This window comes from Anas platyrhynchos, chromosome 1 (assembly GCF_047663525.1).
Source record: "Anas platyrhynchos isolate ZD024472 breed Pekin duck chromosome 1, IASCAAS_PekinDuck_T2T, whole genome shotgun sequence".
NCBI lineage: Eukaryota > Metazoa > Chordata > Aves > Anseriformes > Anatidae > Anas > Anas platyrhynchos.
In genome coordinates, this window is record NC_092587.1 from 183,672,794 (window position 1) to 183,696,540 (window position 23,747).

Sequence of the window (23,747 nt, forward strand, 5' to 3'; positions counted from 1 at the left end):
AGTCCAGCACAAGCTATGTCTATGCTTCTAAATAGTGGAGAACGGGGAAGAAGATGAGACAAATTGATTCATCTTCACACTGGCCTTCTCAATAAAAGATTTGTCTTGAAGAAAGATAACTGAAACAGTCCCAAACAGGCTCAAAAGTGGATTAAAATGAAAGAAGAGCGAGTGGTATGGGCTGCAGTGCTGCCAGTCACTGTCCCTGTTTCCATCTAGATACATAGACATACCTGCAGTGGTTTATCCCTCCTCTATTAGCAGCCACAAGAGAAAGGCCTTGTCAGTAAGTGATTTATCCCATCTATTTTAGACACTACTTTAAGGTGAAATGAAGCACCCTTTGCAAGTAACTGTCTCTCTGTTGACTGTGGAGGGACTCTACATAATTGAGTTCAGATGGCTAGAGGTAGGAAGGTGCATCCTACCTGGGCAATTTCCCTTCAGTAACGCTAGCCCTGTCCAAACCATTCTGTGTCTTTCAAGTGTGATTTTTCTCTGCAAGAAGTGTCGGAACAAGAGAAAACCCACTGCATGTTCTCTGTCATTCCATTTCCACCCTGCTTCATCTTCCCTTCTCTCCAACATCTTGCCTTTGGGGAAGGATAGGACACAGGAAGACAAACCTGACTGAGCAGCCCTCCGTCCTCGTGGAGGTGATTAAAACTTTGGTGTCTTCATCTCAGGCACCAAACAGCTGTGTAAACCCCAGAGCCCTATGGAGTCAGGTGGATTTCTTTGATGGGCTCTATTTTATTTTCTGATGCCGTGAAAAAATAATTCAGTGTAATGACAATGCTCTTAAGCAGGGAGCAGCTATTACCAAGTCTCCTTGCCATTTTCTTGTAATCAAAATGCTTCTAATGCAAAATAACAACGTGTGAATTATTCTCTTTTCTCTTTCTCCTCAGAAATCGAAGCAAAGGAAGCGTGTGACTGGTTACGTGCAGCTGGATTTCCCCAGTATGCTCAGTTCTACGAGGGTAAGTGGGTTTTTCTGCTCTTTGTGCAGTACTGAAAGTGCACTGGGCCCTTGCCAGGAGAGCTTGCAGTCGGCCAGCTCTGCATTTGAGTGAGTTATCGCCGTGTCTGGCTGCTTCACAAAGCCTCAGCTGCTGGAGTCGTATGAATGCCTAAAGAAAAGTGAGATTCTTGCCTTCATGGCTATGGAAGAAAAGAGGGGGACGCAATTTTTGTAAACCTCAAAGATTAACAAAAAGAAGTAAAAAAAAATAAATGCATAGGTCTTTAAAAAAATGAATAAAAAAACTTCCTGAGCTGTCAAAAACAAGACTGAAGATATCAAAAGCTACTGAAAATTTCAATCTTACTGAAAATGAAATTGAAAACTCTGCAAAATTACCAAAAGTGAATCACTTGAGCTGTGTTTTACATTTGTCCTCCTCTTCCTGCAAAGCAAGAAAAGCAAATATTGCAGTGCTAGCTCAAAGCGAATGGTCATGTCCCCATCCTAGCTGTTTATGGAGTGGGTGGGTGATGGACAGTCATCCTCAGGGAAGTGGTGTCCTGGAGGACAGGGCGAGCATGTACACTGCTGGTGCCTTCAGGAGCAATTTGGGAACTGGGAGTCATTTTTTTCCTGCTCTCTGTAGCTCAGTGCTGAGAGGGAAACTGCAGCTGATCCTCATTTTTTCCAAACTGCCTATTCCCCCTGCCAGAGACACAGAGCCAGCTTAGGACCGCTCGGGCTTATTAGCCAACACACAGCTCTGCCAAGCCCCGCTGGACACTGGCCAGGGTCAGCTTGGGTCTGGAGGCAGCACAGCTCCACACATGGAGCCAAGAAACCTTGCGGGTCAGAGCCAGCTCCACAGAGCTGGGAGCGGTGGGAAGCATGGTGCCGAGGACACCTCCTGAGGGCCAGCTGAGGTCCTGCAAGCCTCCAGTGGTGGGTCCCAGTGGGGCAAGGTGCCCGAGGACCAGGAGCACTGGGGAGAGCCGTGCACAGATGCTCAGGTGGCTCCACAGGAGCCTGGCAGGCTCTGCTGAAGCAGCAAGGAACTAAGCTTAATAAACCTGACCAAAGCTGACATAGACGTCCCTATCACAGTATCACAGTCCCTGGGTACCCAGCAGTACCTTTAGTGTCTGCATTATAGTCAGGGTATCTCACATAAAGAAAGGAGAGTTCACTGCCTGCCGATCTCAAAGGGATGTTCCTTCCAAAATGCAGCCCATGCTGGGCTCCCACAGTTCCCATACAGCCAACGCGCGCTCTAGACAGCCAGCGTCTCTGAAAACAAGGTCATTTTTACAGGCATCTATTATGTAAATGTTAAGCACTAGTGTCTGAAAATGCTGGCTGCAGTTCCCCTATCCCAGCTTCCCACTGCGGTACCTAAACATGGCAGAGCAGCCTGGAGCGCAGCCACCGCGCTGGAGCCCGTCCCGCTGCTACGGAGCCCACTAATGTGTTGCAGCCATGTCACTTTTCATTACAAGTGTCAGCTTCCAGCACACCAGTTTGGCTTTTTAGCAAGTTTTGGGGGTTATAATTCAGTTCGTTTTTTTGCTTGTTACTTGAGTAACCCTTTGTCTGAAAACATCGTTGTTGGGAGTTGTATTAAAAGCAAAAAAAGCTCAAAATGTTTCTAGAGTCTGTCTAGCAATTCATTAAAGTCACTCTGATGGGAATGGGAACCTTATTGCTTATGTGGATAATGCGTGTGTTGGTAATTCTCTGATCTCATTCATTTGTGTTAGGCACTAGAAAGAGCAGCGAACAATTGAACATCTTATTAAAGCCAAAGTGAAATAATGTCGCTGTCTCTTTGGTGCACAGGATGCTCAACTAGACATTTAAGAGAAAAGAAATAATAAGGTGACTGAAAGGGTCACCAATACAGCTGGAAGAGAACCAGACCTGAGTGAAATCAGTAATGCTAGATTTAAGTAAGCAAGTACATGCAAAACATTTTTGATGTAGACGATGTATTTTCATTTGAAGAGCAAGCAGTCATCTTAATATTGTGTCTCCTTTTATAGACTCCCAATTCCCCATTGACATTGCTGCAGTAAAGAGAGATCATGATTTTCTTGACAAGGACCTTGTAGAACCTCTTTGCAGGTAAATGACACCTCAAGTTTCTTTCCTGATAATGTGAAAACGTGAGCTGGTTTGTTATTGCTAGCACAGTGGCCCAGCAGAAAAGATGTTTGCTTATCCGTGTGAATTAAGCAATGATATCTAAAATGATACCATTCTGAATTCATTTCTCTTACTGAAAAAAATGGAGTTTTTCCACTACACTCACAGAAAACATTGCAAGATTAAGGGTCCAAAACCAGTGGATTTGAAACACCTTCATTTTAACAAAAAACAGCATCAATACAAGGAAATCCTGAATAAATGAAGGAGTCGTATTTGAGTTGCACGTGAACAGCTCTATGTCCAAGCACGGCAAAAAAGATAAAACTTCACTGGAGGCAATTCAGCAAGTACTTTCTCTGGCAGCAAGCATGGCTTTCAGTCTGCTGTAATTCCCTTGGTACTCTCCTTTTGGCTTCGCCAACAGCACTGGGACCAGAACCCCACAGTGCTACAGCTACTACAACGAGTCATTGGTCTACCCCTCCCTGAAGGCTTGTGTTTGCTGTTTATCTAGCTTTTTATACTCTGTCTGTGATGAATGTATTGCATTGCGTTGCTCCAGTACTGTCCCCCAGGACTTAGGAAGCTACAATTCTGCGGTAATTCTGCAAAACCACATTGCAGAGGCATTGTTCCCCTTATTTCTCCTGCGCTCAGCTCAAGCTGGGTTCTGCTCCACACCACTTCAGTAAGGACAAAGGAGCATCTAGCCCCTAACCAAACATGCCTTATTACATGTTATGGAAACTTTCACAACACCAGCATCAAAATAATTGGACAAAACTCTATTTCCCCTTCTGCAACAGATAGTATGTGCTGTTCCATTGCACATCACACTGTATGCAGGGATAATGAGCCTGTGATGGAGGACTGCAGAGAGGCTTTCCTAGAGTGACAGAAAGTAGGGCTGGAAAACAGTTTATCTAGTCCCTCTTTCCAGGCCAGGAGCGGCCTTCCTTCCTGGAGGATCCAGAAAATTTCTGGGCATAGCTGTCAGAATGCTTTCCCAAAACTTCCTTGCTGCAGGTTGCTTCTTGATTTGTTTACTACAGACATGAGGAAAAGAATATTATCTTTCTCCATGTAGTAGCCTTTGTGTTTGAGAAGAAATCTATAATAAAAACAGTGACTGTTTTCAAAGATGCCAGGGAGTGGAATAACTACAAGCTTGACCTACTGACCTGGTGGGAGGGATTTCCCATACCTAAGAAACCTTCTTCCCACACATACATACATACCACTGATTTAGTCTGGCACTACCTTGCTGTAGTCTAGGAAATTGGAAGTGGTAGAAGGTTGAGATCTCTTCCACCCACCCTTTTCCATAAAATTGAAGCACTATACAAAAATGCATTTATTCCTGTCCTTCTCCCATTCTTATGAGAGCAAACAGTGAGTGGCAGTCATTGCATAGCACTGGGACTTTCCCCAGCCTTTATTCTCTGAAATAATTAGCAATAGTAGTCCTGCAATTACAGTCAGAAGCATCCAACATCTACTCAGCTAAGTGACAGCACCTCGTGCTCTTCCAGACTTCCTGTAGACTCACAGATACACCTGCAATGGTTACACCGGGTCTGCATTAATGAGGATTTCTTTGTGAGCTGAACAGCTAGAGATTCTTCGGTGTTTGTTTTTTTTTTTCTCTTTTATTGAAATGTGAGGTTTTGGAAAAATAAACTTGCAGCTGGAGAGATGTACTGATATGACAATGCTTTGTATTAGCCTAAATCAAATGATACTGCTGAGACCTACAGTACACAAGCCTAGAGACAGACCTTGCCAATTTATTTTATTTAAGGGTAAAGGTTTTCATGACTGTCCAGTAACTTCTTCTGGAATTATTTTATTCTGAAGACAACATCCATTTGCTTTAATTTTTGTTGGGTGCTTTTAAACAGCTTAGATCTAAGAAAGAATGACACCTGTTATATGAGTCAGGTAGAAAGAGAAGCATTATATACAGATTATAGAGATGGAAGAGTCGTGTTTTCAGTTTGCAGACTTTTAATTTGCTGTAATTCAGGAGTTCCAAACTTTTAACTGAGAGTGACCCGTAAAAAGCAGTTGTGCCAAATGTCAAGTTTCGGGTTCATCAGAAACAGTAAACAGAGTCAGTCACTCCCCCCAGTACAAACTGTGTTACTGTAACTACAAAACGAACTTTTTCCAAGTTTTGCAGTATACTGTAAATCCTCACAGCTCGGCCAACCATGGTGGCCACTCTTCTACCCTTGCTTTGTTCTGTGTTGGCGTTACTGTAAGGTGCATGCCAGTGTGGCATAAAAGAGCTGCGGGCTGTGACATGCTTTTCTGAAACAGAAAGCTAAGAAAAGGTTGGTTATTATTTCTGCAAGTACAGATTGCCAGGTTGGGTGCCAACATCCATTCTTCATACATCCAAAATTCCCACTGCACTCAAAACAATGCATGACCAAGCCTTCACATTGACTAACAGTGCATTGAGGCCATGGGAGTGAACAAAGTGGGGTTCTCCATTTTATTGGGAGGATAATTTTATAGTTCAGAGCTGGAGTGCTCTGAACTATAATAGTTCTAGCATAAACACTGAATTTCTCTGCTCTTGTGGATTGAAATCAGACTCTTAAACCCATTTTATAATCAGTTTTCTGTGACATTGCAGTATAGAAGAAAATATGAGCCACAAATGCAGAGGAACCTTTTCTTTTTTTAAGGCAGCTGGTAGTACTTTAGTCAGAAAGCCTAAGACTCCCAGTTGTAAAAGATTTCTGTGACCTTTTTGAGATATTCTACCACTCCTGCTGTTGACAGTATCATTTGAAAATTTGGCAGAGTAAAGACCAAATTGGAGGCCTTTGGGTTAGAGGCGTATCTTTTTTCCTATCAAGAGATTCCATTCAGATTTTATTGAGTAACGAACAATAGAAAATTGCCATGCAATCTGCAGGCAAGCGTTGTCAGCCTGCCAAAATAATAATTGGGCATGAAAATTTTATAGCTGGATCTCTGTGTCATTTCCAAAATAGCAGCAACAGACTCTGCTCTGGGAACTTTTGTGGCCGCTGTGATAAGAGGGTGAGGAGGAAAAGCCAAGCCATGTTGTACTTTTTGTACTAATGTAAATACACTGACAATATATAAAGAATAAGTATGTAATAGTACTATGATAATAGGGCCTTACACCAGGCTCTTAAAATCTGAACTGTGCCAAACAGCCAGCAGCCTCTTTTTCTATAGTCCATATCTATTAGATAGTTTGTTAGTAATCCAAAAGACACCGTATATGAGATATTGTACTATTAGAGTTTGAAATGGTGATTGTGTAGTCAACACAATCTGCTGAGCTATATTGCTGTGGATGCTGTTAGGAAGCAAGCCCAGCTCTCCACGTGCAGCATGAAAAGCCCTGCTTTGACGCCAGTGGAATGGCTCCCATTGATCTCAAGGCAAGTTGGTTAGTTGGTTCACCTTGTGTGAGTGTGTAGCTTCACTCAGTTGCAGCAATGATAAAAAATGATAGGGCTGGAAAACAGCATATTTTCTTCATGTACAAAATGGGCAGAGCAGGGATGTGCCAGTACACGCTTCCACCAGTCCTGCCAGTGTGGATAAGACCGTTATTCAGCATTCAGTCTTCAGCACAGCCCCGCATGAGGAGTTGGATGGCCTCTTCCCAAATCTCATCACACCACAAGAAGCCAGTGTATACAGCACCTAAACTCGGCTAAGGATAATGATAAAACAAAGAAATAAAGTAGGATTTCCCTCAGGGAGGAGTTTACAGAACCATAAAATCTGTTTGCTTGGTCCATGCCAGTCCATGACAGCCCTCCCCCCTGGACGTCACGGGGAATTCATGGAGCTCCATGTTGCCTTAAAGTTGTCTTCCTGTTATGTGGATGGCTTTTCAGGCAGGACAACAGGTCACCCTTGAGGTTTTCCAGATAATCATATTGTTCTTGGCTGCAAGATTGTATTTATTTGTATGTGCTGTGTGCTGCTGTACAGGATGCAAAACTCAGAGATTTCCTCCTTCTGATGAACTTCCACTAGAAGGGTAAATAAGCACAGCACTGGGGATGCGATTCAGAGCCCTAAATACCTGTATCTAATGCCACTTCAGATCTCCTCAGATAGCTCAGACTTCTCTATGGGCTGGCTGGACCAAGATGACCTGCAGCAGCTGAAGGCCAGGCTTGATACTCTTGGGAATCTAAAATAGCACCAAACTCCTGTGTTTAGGCACCTAAATTACTCCTTTTATGTTTAAGTATTGTCTCAAGGGACGCTTTTCAACATAGAGGTGGTGTTTCACCATAGAGGTAGTGTTTACCTGTGATGACCTGGAGAAAAAATACAATTAACAGGGAAGTTCTTCATATAGTGAACATTTTCCAGGCTTCTCCTGAACACTGCAGAACTCTCTAGACAAGCATTCAAATGCATCCTAGATGATTTGTTTTCTATGTAGCCACTTCTTTTGTGTTAATCTAATGTGTTTTTTTTCTGCCTTTTCTCAAGTCCAGATTCTGTGTTTTGTTAACATTAGAAACAATCAGCCTTTTCCCATATGTAGTGCTACTCTCACTTTGACTGGGACATTAGTAACAGCCTTTTGTAGCCAGAGACTTTTGTTTTTTTTATATATATTTTTTTAAGATTTGTTGAGGAGTTGGCTGTCAGTCATCTAATGACTTCAAGCAGATGAGAAAAGCTTTCTGCCATCGCTGGCACATCAACAGGGCGTAAGAAGTCGAAACAGACTGGCTTTGATTGGAGTTGTTAGTACCAGGCAAGCTAACAAATCTGATCATTAGGCCTCTAATTTCGCTGGCAAATCTTTCCACAGCATTGGAAGAGCCCCAAACAGCATGCCGTTGTTTTGTAGATGGGTAAATTTAAAACCTGAGGTTGAGCCCCTGGCTCCCATTAAGAAGTAGTTTTGTTTCTGATGGAGTGAGCTCCTCACAGAAAAGCCAGATTAGAAAGCAGCCGGCACAATGGCGAGGCTTTCTAAGCCTCCAGTTTAAGCAACGACATTCGCTCGGGTAGAGCTGACCTGTCAGTTCTCCGCTGAGACTAATGCAGTTAGCAGGAAAGCAATTGCTTTGGATGGTTTTGTTTGTTCGACCGTGAGCTTTCTGCACCTTTCCGTGCTGTAGAAGAAGCTCTCTTTTATAGAAGTACCATGACACTTTCTTCAAAGTGTTAAGTCACTGGCTGTCACTTTCCTCTCATCCTGCTCCTAAAGTGCATCGCGTGCTCCTGTGGTTTTAGGTGGCAAGTGGCATCACACTGAGTGAAAGGAGCACTGACTCCTGCATGTAAAATGTTTCCTTCTACATCTTCTTCACCTTAACAAGTGCAAATAGGCAGTAAGTGTAAGGCTATTTTATAAGCTCTTGAGGAAACAGTTGCAGAAATCACCTGCCAAAGGCCTACTCAGGGGAGTTTCTCCGGCCTGCTGTCATGGAGATGAGGGAGATGGAGGCTGAGGACTGAGGTGTGACAAGCAGCTTCAAAGGAGGTAGTGGTTTCTCAGGATTTTGGAGCCTTTGGGGTTCAATTTAGCTCACTCCTTGCTCCCATTCAGCCTTGTGTGATGTGTAGCTCAAGGGATCAGGGAGGATTTCCCAGACCGTGGTCTGGCTGCACCCCGGATAGTGCTGTGGTCAGATGGTGCTTGTCACACCGTCCTTCACCCCCAGCCTGTCAGACAGGGGAAAGAAACCCAGGGAAAAGACCCAGGGGAAAGACTCAGATGGGATGTCAGGGCATTGCCAGGTCTCACTCACACTAACAGGGAACACAAATTGATGGCACTCCACAGTGTTCAGGTGAATGAGAGTGCCACTGCAGAGACCTCCAGATATGCCAGTTGTTGCTCATTGTGCAGACTAGAATGGCGTAGATAAAGCCACAGCACCAGGGTCTTGACTCAGCCATGTAGTGGCCAGGTTTGGTGGGAGGCAGCCCAGCAGTGTGCTGCACACAGCAGCATATCACTGTGGAAATGCAGCTACAAGATGTCCCTCCAGCACAGGGCAGCTAACGCAGAGGTGCAGGGATTCACATCTGAGCTGCTTTCACCCCTCGGAGGAAGCTGTCTCCACAAAGACAAAGTTGGGTTGGAGTGCTTTGAACTGGTGTCTGTGCCTCTACATATTTGGAGTCGATATCAATATGCAAATTTAAACATTTTCTACTCAAAAGAAGAGCAGAACATTACTCAGCTGGAGCCCCAAGAAAATGCAACTTTGCGTTGCAAAATTCCATGTTTGGGCAAAAGATGAGTTTTGCAATGATAGATGTAATCCCTGAGGAGGAGGATCTGTGGGCAGAAGGCTGAAGATATCGTTACAGAGCCACAAAGCCTGCAATTTATTACAAGGACATTGCTAACACACATGTAGGCTGTGCTTGTGCATGCATTATACTCCCATAAATATGATGAGCGTAGGGCTTTTCTGATACGGCATAAGGGTTTTATTGGCTTGAGTTAAGGAGAAGTATTTTATCTACAAATGAGCAGGTGGTACTTTGCGAAAGAAATTTTTTAAGGAATATCCACATTTGATGAGCCTGTTCTTTATAAGTGGTGAAAATTTGAAATGGTTTCTAATATTAGAAGTCACGGGGAGGAGTATGCTAATGCTGTAATGCTCTTGTGCCATATGAGAGATTATATCATAGATGAGATACTTTTTTCACATGTCCTTGTAACTTCTCACACATATTTCAAACTTTATCAGTTCTGGAGATTTGCAGCCTCTTCCTGGGACACAGAAGCAACAGGGGCAGCTCTTGTTGCAAAGGCATCATAGATAACAGGCAACCCACAAAAGAGTGTTGTGGGCACATGCCTCCCTCAATCTGCCTTTCTATATTTTTTGAAGTTCAGCCCTAAATCAGGAAGATGTTTACAGTTGAGCATATTTAACTCTGAGCCTCTGCTTTTAGAAGATGGATAGTTTCATGAATCAGGATTTGTAAGTATAAACAAAACCCAAGCATTTATGCTTAACATAGTAGGCCCGCTATTGAAAGAGAATGTTTTCTTGTGTTCTCTCTCTGCACATGGACACACACACGTTTTCACTTTCCATCTTTATCAGATTGTCATTTCAATCTATTATCTTCATGGAATAACCTTGGATTTAAAGAGCAGAAGCCTTGCAGAGTTCCTGGTAACATCATTACAAACAATTCATGGTCAAAAATAGTGACAAATAGTTATTTAAAAAAAATGTTGAACCTGTTACATTTTGGGTGTGTTAACCTGTCTATAAGACCCACTGGTGTAGGAAAGGAACTATCAGCTGTAAAAAAATGTTTAATTGCTAAAAGTTCTTATGTTAGCTTTTTTAAGGATGTATTAACTGCCTAAAGTGAGGAACTGAATCAAAAACTGACTTTTTCTTTAGTCTTTCACAAGTGCTTTGAAATCCCCTAACATTTGCATTTAATCTTTTTAGACCAACTATGCTACGTTCCTGCAGAAGACAACCTATGTCCTTAGTCTCTTGTCATTTCCCTGTATACCACAGGTGTTTTGTTTATGCCAGTTCCCTTTGCTAAGTGTTTAAGTGTCTGTGAATTAAAAAAGCAGTATAGAAAAACTAGCTATCAAGGAATGGGAAGCTAAGATGCCCTTTTAACACAGTAGTTTCATAGCCTGGAATAATATGAACAGTATCGTTTTCTGAAGCCTGTTGTATGCAGTTAGCACCCTACAGGCAGATAAGAGAAAAGCTTTTGAACTTATGAAAAGTCATGCCCTTTAATCAGAGGCAGCTAATCTTTTGAATTTGCTTTACCCTGTAGACGACTGAACACACTGAACAAGTGCGCCTCAATGAAACTCGATGTGAACTTCCAAAGAAAAAAGGTAAGGAAACTTCGTGAAATGTGCGGGCTTTGCCTGGGATTTTGTGATAAGAGCTCCCCAATTTAGTTTTTAAGTCAGTAATGCTCTTAAAAGTGAGTTAAGTGTGTTTGACTCCAAATGTGTGCGTTAGCATTATGTGGAAGGACAATGGTTTGCTGAATCTTGAAAATATAAAGAAAAAAGGAAAAACTGTGACGAATACAGCAAGAACAATACTATGTGTGTTAAAAGGGCACGTGCAATACTTAAAGCTTTATGTATCTGTGATTCAAGTTAGTGGGCAAAAAGACAGTGCCTTTTCATTAGGCAGGCTTGTTTGCCAATGCCGTGTGAGTACACAAAAAAAAATCCGGACAAGGAAAAATGGAAGCTCCTCAAATGGAAACAATAGGTTTTCTTTATTTCTTGTTCCGACTTATTCCTGCTTAAGAATATGAAAATAAATCCCATCATCCTTATAACTCCTGTGTAACATGGGAATTATTTGAGCTTAAAGGGTTTCGGCAAGGAATGCAGAAGCTGCCTATTGATTTTGAGAGTTTTGTAACATGCCCAGTGTTAACTGTTGAACGTTTGGCTTTCTAGTCACAAATTCCCCCAGGCACACAACGGGGTAGTGGTTGATGCTGAGAAATCTTGGTGTATATTTGTCTTTCTTAGACTGTTTGTCTAATGCTTTTATAAAAACTTCCTCCAAGAAAAAAAACTGCCATTTTTTGCGTTTTTGTAGAATCAGTCTATTTATACTGTGTACACTGTTTGAGAGAACTTGGACAAAGAATGGGTTTAGTGTCCAGATAGTCTGCCTTCTGCCCATGCCCATTTGTTTTCCTGTGTACGCAGCCTACTTGGTGTACATTTTGTCCATTCACTGAAGCCAGGGGGATCCCATCTCTTCTTCACTGCCTCAGCCCTAATGGATTTTTCTTGTCTTTGCTAAGTGCCAACACTTTCCACATCAAATACCCGCCTCACACCTGACAGAAAGAACAGTAAAATCCCCTGACTACAGAACCCTTTATGATTTGGGCAGGTAGGCACTACAGCGAGAGGCTGGGGTCAATCAGCAAAAGCCACTCAATCGATGGTGTCATTGACCTGCTTGGAGAGATTTCTGGGTTGTGTGTGTGCACACATGTACAAGCAGAGATATTTGAGCTGCACAAGGGACAGAACTGCAAAAAGCAACACATAGGTGAATGCTGATTATCCTTTGGAAACTCTGTGTAGATGTTAGTTCCTCTCCTGCTCTTTGACGTGTTTTAGGTTTGGTGTGAGGTTTTTATGCTTGCTTGCTTCGCTAGGTGTCTGATTGTGTTGGTTAAAAAAGGAGTATTTTCTTGGTATCATATTTTTTATTAAATTTAGCTACCACTCCTCCATCTTCTGAAGGGTTTGAAGCTCTCATCTGCTCTCCTTGTGGATGACCATTTTTTTTGCTGTGGGAGTGCAGCTGCCCTGCTTGGTATCCATTCAGGGGGCAGGAGCTAGTTCGGTCATGTGCATCAGGCCAGGGTGAAGCAGAGCACGGATGAATGTGGAGAAAGGGGACAGAAGAGATTTGGGATGGCAGATACAGAGCAAGAGAAAATAGATGAGAACGTGGGGGAGAGAAGATGAGAGAAGAGGGACTGCTGACAAAAGAAAATGTAAATGCAAGTGCAAAACCTGGAAACTGGGTCTAGAATTGACCACTGAATCAAGTAAACTTTTTTTTTTTTTTTTTTAATGGTAGATACTGCCTTTCCTAATAGTCTCTATGGTGATTTGAACAATGAAGTGCAAAATCAGCTTGCTTTGGAGGTCCAGCATAACAGGTTCGCACAGGACGAGCGCAGCTGCTTGAGCAATTCATCCAAACACGGCCAAGCGAGCTGCCAGAGAAGGTTCCTGTGAAAGCCAACGAGGGGTGAGCGTTCCCCACCACCCACCCGCCTCGTGCTAGGAGGTGCATTCACACTGTGGGCTGCTCTCTTCCCGTTGGCTTCATCGAGACGCAAACAGAAATCCTTGTGTATGTGTTGCAAATATGTCCGTAAGCGATTTGGACAGACAGAGATTAGCTTTTGGATTAACTGCCTTCTGCAGCTGTCGATTTATGAGAATTCCTGCACCCAGCTGGAGAAATGTGGCAAAATTCCACCGCAAATAAACCTACTTTTTGCCTTTTGTTAGCATCCCTCAGTATCTTAGGAAAGTGTACCCTCGTTCAAAAGGCTGTACTATTTTAAATCAGCTGTAACAAATCTGTGAGTCAAAACCTCTTTCTCTTTGGCAAATGTTATCAGTCACTTCTCAAGAAACTTGCCCCTTCTCATCTTCCCAAGAATACTGGTATTAAATGGACTTTTGAACGTGTTCCAAAGCTGTGCACTTGATTTCAGCCTAGGTCAGTAGAAGTACACACTCGCTGCTCCAAGATGCCTGCTCCCTCTGCATGAAATGAATTGTGGCTTTGAGACCTACTTTCGGTCCTCTGTCCCCATAGCTGGTGACACGTCGGTTGGTAAAGTGCTCTCTGCATTTTTGGGGGACTATCTCATTTATCAGGGCACTCTGATATCTAACAAGAACAGTGGGTCATTCAGGATGTTTGTGGCTTCCAGAATTTCTACTGATTCCATCAGAAGAATAGCACATTATGTCACAGGACACACAGCGTAGCTGAATTTGGAGTGAGTCACCATAGCAGCATTTCAGTATCCAGATAACTCATCTGATTTTTCTTCTGATGAAAGACAAGCATGTTTCATTACCAATTAAAAAACTAAACTAAACTTTTTTTTTCTTTTTCTACATTTTTTGACTGATTCTTGGGCAGAACATAATCCTCTCTTTGCTGTGGTTAGTTGCAAAACTTGTTTACTACCAATTGCAATTTCTGTTCAATTCTACCTTCTATTTAAAAAAAAAAAAAAAAAAAGAAAGAAAATTTATTTTTCTCTAAAAATTAGTTATAGTATATTCACCACTGAATTTATATTTATTTCTGTCTACTCATACTCTGTGCTCTCCTCTTGTTTTTCACAGTGTCTCTGTCACTTTGGCTAGTTTAATCTATTCCAGCCTGTAGAAAATACAGGCTAAATCCTGACAGTTCATACAGTAATGTTAGTGCAGCAACAGGGATTTGTATTAGCAAGAAATCTTCTGTAAGGTCCCCTTTGTTTATTGGGATGTACAATAAATAAAGATATTTTTTTTATCCTATTGGTTGGTGCCATAAACACTTCAGCAGTGATGTGCTTTGTAGATATAATTACCACCACTAAATATTTTAAAGTACATCCCTTGCAGTTTTTAAAATAACTACTTTGTGGCACTACAAAGACCACAATATGGATTTTGAAGAGCCTGAATCTCTTCAGTGCCGTCAACCATTCCTTATACACGTACAGCAAACTGCCAAGCTGAAATCAAGGTAGAGCTGGCAGATACTCTATTTCTTCCCTGCAGACAAAATGGTCAAAGTAGTGTTAGCCTTTTCCAGCCCCTTTCTTAATGCTTCACTAGCTGCTTAATTTTTCTCTCCAGCTAGCAGCAGAACTAAGATATCCATTCTTTCCCATGAACTAACACCAGCTGCAGGAGCACTGCACACCTCGACATTAACAGATAAAACAGGAATGACTAACCCCAAAATTTCATAGCTGTATTTTATTTTATAGCTTGGACATGATCTAAAACATCTGGCTGACTTGAAGTGATAAACTGGGAAAAGCTTATGGCAAGAGGGAGGCCTGGCACACTGCTGATCCCCATCTCTATCTCCTGAGGTTTCACATTATTTAAGATTTAGGGGTTCTGGTAAATTTGTTTTACATTTTTCAATTAGACAGGCCAGTAGAGATCTAGTCAGAGATGGGAGATAACTTTACCATCAAAACTTCATAGAAAAATACTTCTAATAATAGACTTTTAAAATGAGAATTTTTCCAGTCCCAAAATAGTCTTTCTGGTTTAGCACCTCATTTTAGTCTGACAGCCTGTCATATTTTACTGCCTTCATACTGCTTCCAAGAATGTGAAGAGCTGTTTGGATGTCATGTAGGTGAAGTTAGTTTGTTCTGCTCTAAAACAAATGTACAAAAATAATGCAGTAAAAACCCAGTTGAAAGTCAAGGAAAGGATACTCATTAGCAGCTGCAGGCTTCACATCCTCAGAAAACAGCGAGTTTGACACTGTGTGCTTTATGCTGAAGATGTCTCTTTTTTGTCTGGGCAAACAGACGAGAAAAATGTCATGGGGAGAGCTATTTCATCCAATTTTTTTTCAAGATGCATGTTGTCTGCATTGAAGATTAGCTCCTGGAGCTGCCAAAGCATAAGCACAATTCTGCATGCCCAAGGCTGAGGGCTGGGGTCCAGATGAGACCAGGGAGAGCTGTGGGGCTGCTGCTGCCTTAGGAAAGATGGGGGAAGGTAAAAAGCATCGTGTAGGGAGTGGGTCATCATGTTTGGGATGCCTCTGGTGGCAAAGGCTGGCACTCTAAGAAGATTCATCTCAGTGGTGGGCACTGCCCCATTCAGGACTGAGCCTTGGTGCTCTGCATCCCCACACCTGCCCTCAGACTCACCCTGACCAAAATACCTCCAAGTACTATTCGTTACTGTTATTTTATTTTTAAGTGACTATTTATCTGAAGTTATGTTTTTGAAACACGAATCTTGTTGGATTCACCTATCTGTGAAGATTATTGCAAATGTGCACTTAGTCCTCACTGCAAAACTAAGTTCAGCATTGGATATTCGCTGACTTGGGTTCTTGAATGGCCCATGTAGCTATAGTACCCAGCTACTGCCCAGTCTGCACTGTATATATCTTAGCACTGTCCCTGTACGTCAGGTTTTTTCTATACTTTGACCTTTCAAAACCTGTTTTGTTTTGTTTTTTTTCTATGCAGTCACTATGAGCATCAGTCCTACGCAGCTTAGGGCATAGACAAACCACCCCACAGAAGCCAAGAGGCACTGATAGGACTTATGATCTCCCTAACAATGAGCAGGCTTTTATTCCTTACTCATTAAGATGCTCACTGCAGTTTTTACAATTAAATAAAAGAGGCTGTTATGAAAGGACTGATAGCTGATCTTTCATAAGACTAAGTTCAAGGAGACTTTGCCATTTCTTGCTCACATGGAGCAGCAGTCGCATTAATTCAAATAACAAGTCAAGGCACCTGCTTTTAATGTATGCCACTTGCTATTTTCCAGAGTGAAGATTCAGATGAAGAAGACCTCTGTGCTATCAGTAATAAATGGACTTTCCAAAGAACTAGCAGACGATGGTCTCGAGTGGACGACATTGATGTTTTGCTTCACCGATCAGACAGACATGGATCTTCAGGGGACATTAAAATGAAAAATACAACGAGCAGCGAGAGTGTCCTTACAGATCTGAGTGAACCTGAGGTCTCATCTATTCACAGTGAGAGCAGTGGGGGAAGTGACAACAGGAGTCAATCCGGCATCAGCAGTGCTGCCAGGGAGACCTGCGACTGCTCTGGCCAGCATGATGTAGAAAGCACACAGCTGTTGGACTCCACAGCAGTAAGCACTGTCCTGTTCCCCAAGGACAACCTGAAGAATGAGAAACCGACACGAACCAGAGCAAAAACCTTTCTAAAACGCATGGAGACACTAAAAGCAAAAGGTGTGCATGGAAAGCTAAAAGGCTCTGGAAGAACGGGTCCTTTAGAAATAAGTGGACCGATTCTTCAGCATGAGCCAAAGTCCTTGAAAGACATGCACTGTGTACAGATCGTCAATGGTGATCTCCAAAACATGGGACAAGATTCAGGCAAAAGAGGACTTTCATTTTCTGCCAAATCCAGCAGTGAAAGCAGTCAGTCCGAAAACAGCAGCAGTGGGGTGAGCACACCGTGTTTGAAGGAGCGTAAATGTCATGAAGCAAACAAGAGAGGTGGGATGTACCTGGAGGACATAGATGTTCTGTCAGGAGCAGCCTTACGACAAGTGGTGGACCAAAACCGCAAAAATGAATTTCATTCCCAAGAGAACTTGGTTGTGCATATTCCCAAGGACCACAAACCAGGGACCTTCCCAAAGGCACTTTCCATTGAAAGCCTCTCACCTACAGACACCAGTAATGGTGTAAACTGGAGGACAGGCAGCATCTCTTTGGGAAAACAGAACTGCTCTACTCCAAAAGAATCCGGATTGATGGCCTGCTGCCCTAAAGAGAGCAGAATTAGTATTTATGACAATGTGCCAGGTTCCCACTTGTATGCTAGTACTGGGGACCTTCTGGACTTAGAGAAAGATGTCCTTTTTCCTCATTTAGATGACATTTTGCAACATGTCAATGGACTCCAGGAGGTAGTAGATGGTTGGTCAAAGAATGTGTTGCCAGGTCTGCCGGTTGATGATGATCGGGTCAGGGAATCTCCATCGTTGCCTTTCCAGTCACCCACGCAGATCACACTTGATTTTGAAGGAAACTCTGTCTCTGATGGCCGGACCACGCCAAGTGACATGGACAGAGATGGAACATCCCTGAACGAATCAGAGGCCACTGGTGTTAGGGACAGGAGAGACTCTGGGGTGGGAGCATCTCTCACAAGGCCAAGCAGGTAGGTAGCAAGATGTGCATGCAAATCCATCTTTCTTCTTCCATTAAAAACAGAATAGACTGAAGTGAAGCAGAAGCAGACTCAGTCTGGGAGTCACAAGGCTGACATCATTACAGCTGTACTCATCCTGTGTGTGAAAGTGGACTTCCCAGAGAAAGTGTGGGACTTAGAAGAGACATCCTGCTTTGGAAACTCTTATGTGAAAACAGTGGAGAATGAGTGTAATAGAACAAACTAAGGCATTTTTTTTCTCTCTTCATCCATAATATCCAATTAAATAATAGGACACTGTATATATTGTGGAATCTATTTTCAATTGGTTCTTTGAAATTATTTACCCCAGTGTGTATGTGTACGTAGCCTCATGCACAATTTGTATGCCTTAGTCTGCTTTAAAAATGTGTCTTTCTGTTCTCAAAGAGAATGTCTCTACCCTGCCCCAGTCCCTTACACATCTAGTTGGTATGATAGTATACAATTAACCTGTTAATAAAAATAAAAAGCAGGATTTGGTTAACAGCTGGGAGACCCATTATGAGTTAAGAGGGATGAGTTCCTCTTGAGTCAGAGGAGCCTGGCTGTGAGTAAAGGTCTGTGGATACATACAGCTGTTTGCAGGGTGGGTTTTTGTGTGCGGAAGCAGTGAGAAAATATTTGTTTCTTTCTGATCAGTCAGGGATCCTTACAGAGAATTCTTCCATGCCATGGTTTGCTGCTGATCACGCTTGCTCACCACCATCACAAGCAAGTGAACTCAGGCAAAATACTAAGTAAATAAACAGTGCCAAAGTTTGTAGGATTTGAGCCACAACTCTTGTTTAGCAAAACAAGGAACTGAAATGAGTTTTTTCCAATATATGCAGTATATAGAGAAAGTGTGCTGGGATAAAGAGAAGATGTGAATGTCTCAATAGCTTGGTGGTTATGGGTCTCACCTAGGAGAAACAGGTTTCAACCCCTTCTCTAAAAATCTTTCAGTATTTAATAATAGAGCTATTTTGAGAATTTTATCTTCCGTTACTTTGATGGTCAGGCTAGTCTCCTGGGAGCTGAGGGACCACACATCAAATCCCATTTCTGAGTCATTTTAATCTGGATCTCACACATCCTGTTGGAAGTGTGTAGGCTAATGGGCATAACAGGCCATGCTGCTTCCTTGAGTACGGGTGTTGGACCAACACCCACTTGGGAAACTAACATAAAAAAATCAAAGCTTGATCATTTCCAAAATTAAGAGATTGAGCAAATTGAGCCTCCAAGCTATATTTTCTTTTAGTCAACACGCCATGAGCCATAATGTGTGTATGTTTATGTATGTTTTACATAATGCTCTATCTCACAGTATACCATCCTTTTCTGCCCAATTAAAGCAGTTGTCTTTCTTTCTATTGTCTATTTTTTTGCTAAAGGCGATTACGATGGCATAGTTTCCAAATCTCTCATCGTCTGAGCCACTCCATCGCATCACTTCACATCAGTAACCAGTCAGCAGCCCAGCTGAATCTACTGCAGAAATTTTCTCTTCTTCGTCTTACAGCCATCATGGAAAAATACTCCATGTCAAACAAACATGGCTGGACCTGGTGAGTACCATCACTAATTGGAAAAGAGATATCATTAGGAGGAAATGTTTTTTTCCAATTCTATTATTTTGATAGAAGATTTAATTAATACAGTTCAGAGCAGCAATTGACTTTCACTAGAATTTGAAACTGTACCTTTTAATCTGTTGCTGCCTTGTGAGTCAGTGGCAGAAATAGATCCTGGAGATGTGACTTCATTCCTGTGCTCGAACAGAGTCAACCCCAGCCTCTCTAACAACACTCGAGTTCCAGAAAAATAAACAGGAGTAGGAGAGAGTGATTAAAAGGAGGAAGTGTTTACAATAAGTCTTCCCCAAAATTCATTTTGTGATTCAAAAAGAAACAGCTGCTGATAATATTTCTTGTATTTGATATTGTTTTGTTTGTGATTTAAAAGAAGTTAGAACAGTTACAGGAATTTTCTCTGCAGATTGAAAGATGCAACCTTTACCCTAGGTCTGGCCTTGCATTAACAGCAGCTCGCAGCTGTAAGAGCTGTAACACCTACCTGGTCACTCAGACAGTGGGGTCAAGGGCAGGTGGACATGAGTACCGGCAATGCAGCCCCTTTATATGCAACCAGCTACAGTAATCTGCATGTTTAATAGCATACTAACCCTCATGGGCCACATAGGCTGAGGTAGCCTGGAATGGAAACGGACATAGATAAAAAGATTGTAAGTATCTGAGAAATAACAAAAGGATAACAGAAAATTTCCCTAATACACAGATGCCGAGTCCAAAAATAATATGACTTGACATTTACATTGGGACTTTCACATTCAAAGCACTTCACCAAAATTCTTCTAAATCTGTTGTGGGCTAGATAAGACAAGATTACCTTCAGAAATGGAAAAATAGATACGAGGGGCTACTTGTGAGATCCACCTCACTAACATAAGGCATTCCAAAGAGTTATAAGTCTCATCTGAGCATGTCAGGTCTGCTGTCTTTGTGGTCAGTGACAGAAGGCAGGCAACTCCAAAGGCAATTTATTCTGTGCAAGACTTGAGATTTGGGTCACCCTTCAAAGGTGGGTGACCACGCTCCACAGTGAGTAGAGAAGCAGTCAGGACTGCTAAGTCTTTCTAAATCTCCTTCAAAGAGCTAAAATTCAGTAAGATGAGCCTCCAGTTTGCAGTTCTCTTTCGGTGCAGTTCCCTCTGGCTAGCTGTCAGCATGTCTGTGCTGAAATGAGTCTCACCTTAAGCAACTCCAAACAGGCAGATTAGAATACAGCAAAATCTAGATCCTGCTGTTTGTACAGAGGTTTTCCCTCCTGACAAATATTTCTTCAGTTTGTATAATCAGTCTCTAAGGATTTATAAGCAGTGGGACTCTAAATAGCTGTAAATCTTTATGCTGTACTCCTTCAGTAGGTCATTTAATCCAAGTTTTATCTCCTTCCCACACAGAAGAGAAAATCTTTGTCATATTCAGGTCATATTCATCCTCTGTTGTTTTGAATTCCACTGTAGTCATGACTCCCACAGAGGGAATCCAGTTTCTTCCCATTTTCACCATCATTTAAAGAAGAAAGCAAGCTTAACAGCTTCACTTAAGTAACTTGACTAGAATCGACTGCATGACACCAGGGATGCATCTGGCACATAGGGATTTCTCACCATCATTCATTACTGTAAATTGTTAGGCAACAGAAATGCTAAATCACATAACTGATGGTATAAAAAATCATTGTACGTGTTAGAGGACTGAATTTCCTTTTCTTTCAGATATTCTCTCCAGTATGCTTTGCTGTGCAATTCCTTTGAATCCTTAATAAAGGAGTCCTTTTATAATGAGTCCATGGTTTAAACTGTGTTGTCTTCAGCTGAATGACAACGGCACATTAAATGTTTTTTCTTAGAGCAGATTGTCATGGTATATCTTGGAGACAGAGGCCATCTACCTGTAAAAGTTATCAAGAAATTCATCAGTTACACAGACTGTAAAGTGTCCATATATTGCCCATTAAACATTATTTGACTATCTTTATTGAATAAGAGATGGTCCCAGTTACCAGTTTCTGCTCACAGTGTTACTCAAAAAGGTTCTGTAAATACTCCGATATTTTCATGTACTCTGTTCATATTAATTTTCAGGTCTGTGCCAAAGTTCATGAAGCGAATGAAAGTACCTGACTACAAGGACAAGAATGTCTTTGGTGTGCCCCTGATAGTTCATGTCCAGAGAACAGGACAGCCGCTTCCCCAGAGCATACAGCAAGCACTACGTTACTTACGGAGCAACTGTTTAGATCAGGTATGAACTTTACTCCAGGGACATGGTTGATTTTTCTGTAAAGACACACTAAAGAAACAATGGTGGACCTTTTTGTACTTAGCACCAGAATTGCTTGAAGGGTCTTTTATCTCATGTTGGGCCCAGATTTCCTCCAGTGATTTGATACCTGATGCCAATACTGATTGTTTGTCATTTGAAGATTTGTATTGAGCTAATTAGTTGAATTCTTATAGACATAACAGTCTTGCTGATTCATACATAACAGCCTACTTCAAGGAATGGTGTGGGATCTTCCTGTCTATTGAGTCAGTCCTGAGAAGAATTCAGGATTCCCAGCTTCCACCCGTAAGCTTATGGTTAACTATTGCCACTAAGAGTTAAATGCAGTCACCATTTCACAAGATATGGTACAAAAAGTTTTATTTACTTAGCAAAGAAACAAAAGTCCAAGAACAGAGAGCAAACTCAGCAAAATATTCCAAGCATTCTGTTGACAAAGTCAGATGTATCCAGATAGAGTTGGGTCAGCGGGGGTTCAATGCCAAAGCCATTACGGTACGTTTCCTTTTATAGCATTCCTATCTGCAACAAGCCAGTTGGGGAACCCGCATGCTCCAAGCATTTCAGGTGTTTTCATTCCCTTTAATTATGAGCAGGGCTGTCATATTTTTTACTTTCTTCCCCTAAGGATGCTGAACAAAGGACTGGAAGAACCCCCTGACTCACTGGGTTCATTTCTCTATTACTATTAACATCATGGCATATAACTGCTTATATAAATGTTTTTAGATAGTTGTAAGTTTGAAAGGGGGAAGCAGCATTTTATTCTGCAGGCTTTGTTGCTTTCGCAGCTCTGAGCACACAGAAAGGGTGTAAGTGGTCAGTTCTGAATCCTTCAATTTCTGATCCATATTCTGGTTGCTATTCAGGCTATTGAAAGACTTTCAACATCATCAAGTCCAACCATCAATCTACCCACTTAGTCCCATCACTAAACCATGTTCCTTACTGCTACCTCCACACATCTCTTAAATACCTCCAGGAACAGGGACATCACCACTTCTTCTGGGTGGACCATTCCCATGCTTGACTACCCTATCCATGAATAAACTCTTCCTGTATATCAAATCTAAACCTCCCTTTGTGCAACTTGAGGCCATTTGCTCACATCCTATCACTTGGCACTTGAGATCAACACCCTCCTCACTGCAACCTCCCGGCAGGCAATTGTGGAGAGCGATGTTTCCTCTTCTGCAGTCTAAGCAACCCCAGTTCCCTCTGCTGCTCCTCATAAGTCTTGTTTTCTAGTTCCTTCACCAGCTTCATTGCTCTTCCCTGCACAAGCAGGTCACTATCGTTCTTGTCATGAGGAGTCCAAAACTGAACTCAGTATTCAAGGCACACTCTCATCAGTGCCACGTACTGTGGACAATCACTTCCCTAGTCCTGCTGGCCACACTAGTTTAGATGCTGGCCAGTATGCCACTGTCCTTCTTAGCCACCTGGGCACACTGATGGCTCATGTTTAGATGGCTGCCGACCAGCACTCCCAAGTCCTTTTCTACCAGACAACTTCCCAGCCACTCTTCCCCAGGCCTACACTTCTGCACGGGGTTGTTTTGGCCCAAGCACAGATCCTGGCACTTGGCCTTGTTGAACATCTTGCAATTGGGCTTGGCCCATCAGTCCAGCCTATCCAGATCTCTCTGCAGAGCCTCCCTACCCTCAAGCAGATCAACAGTCCCACCTCACTTGGTATTGTCTGTACCTACTAAGGGTGCACTCAGTTATGTGTTCCAGATTGTTGATAAAACTGTTAAGCAAAACTGGTCTCAATACCAAACCCTGAGGAATACCACTAGTGACTGGCCACCAGCTGGATCGAACTCCATTTACTGTGACTCTGAGCCAGGCCCTCCCCAGCAAACTGTACTTCTATCCAAGCCATGAGCAGCCAATTTCTCCAGGAGAATACTGTGGGAAATGTCATAAAACACTTTACTAAAGTTGACGTAAACAACATCCATGGCCTTCCTCCATCTACTAGGCAGATCATCTTGTCACAGAAGATCAGGTTAGTCAGGCAGGACCTGCCTTTTATAAACACATGCTGGCTGCTTCTGATCACTCGATTGTTCTGTATGTGCCATGTGATGTTGGGTGACAGTCGTGTTCCCCAAAATGGAAGTCTGAAAATTAAATGTCTAGCAGCTGTGAAACACAGCTGTTTCCTTTTACAGTCAGGGGAAAGACATAGGCCCTTCTTATCATTTTTCTCTGTTGACTGTACAGAGACCTTGTAGCGGTCAGACCTTGACAGCTAATTCCTTGGGTGTTGAAAGTGA

The 23,747-nt window shown here is 42.4% G+C and overlaps 1 protein-coding gene across 14 annotated transcripts in view; it reads left to right on the top strand.

Annotated features, from left to right (window-relative positions):
- STARD13 (StAR related lipid transfer domain containing 13) overlaps nt 1-23,747 on the top strand; it is a 291,838-nt gene that overhangs the window by 250,702 nt on the left and 17,389 nt on the right. For all 14 annotated transcript variants that reach the window (XM_072032613.1, XM_072032611.1, XM_072032615.1 and 11 more), the window contains 6 exons: nt 912-983; nt 3,007-3,088; nt 10,919-10,982; nt 16,197-17,575; nt 18,985-19,158; nt 21,261-21,420. In XM_072032613.1, the coding sequence (XP_071888714.1) occupies nt 912-983; nt 3,007-3,088; nt 10,919-10,982; nt 16,197-17,575; nt 18,985-19,158; nt 21,261-21,420 (1,931 nt within the window). The remainder of the gene's footprint in view (nt 1-911; nt 984-3,006; nt 3,089-10,918; nt 10,983-16,196; nt 17,576-18,984; nt 19,159-21,260; nt 21,421-23,747) is intronic.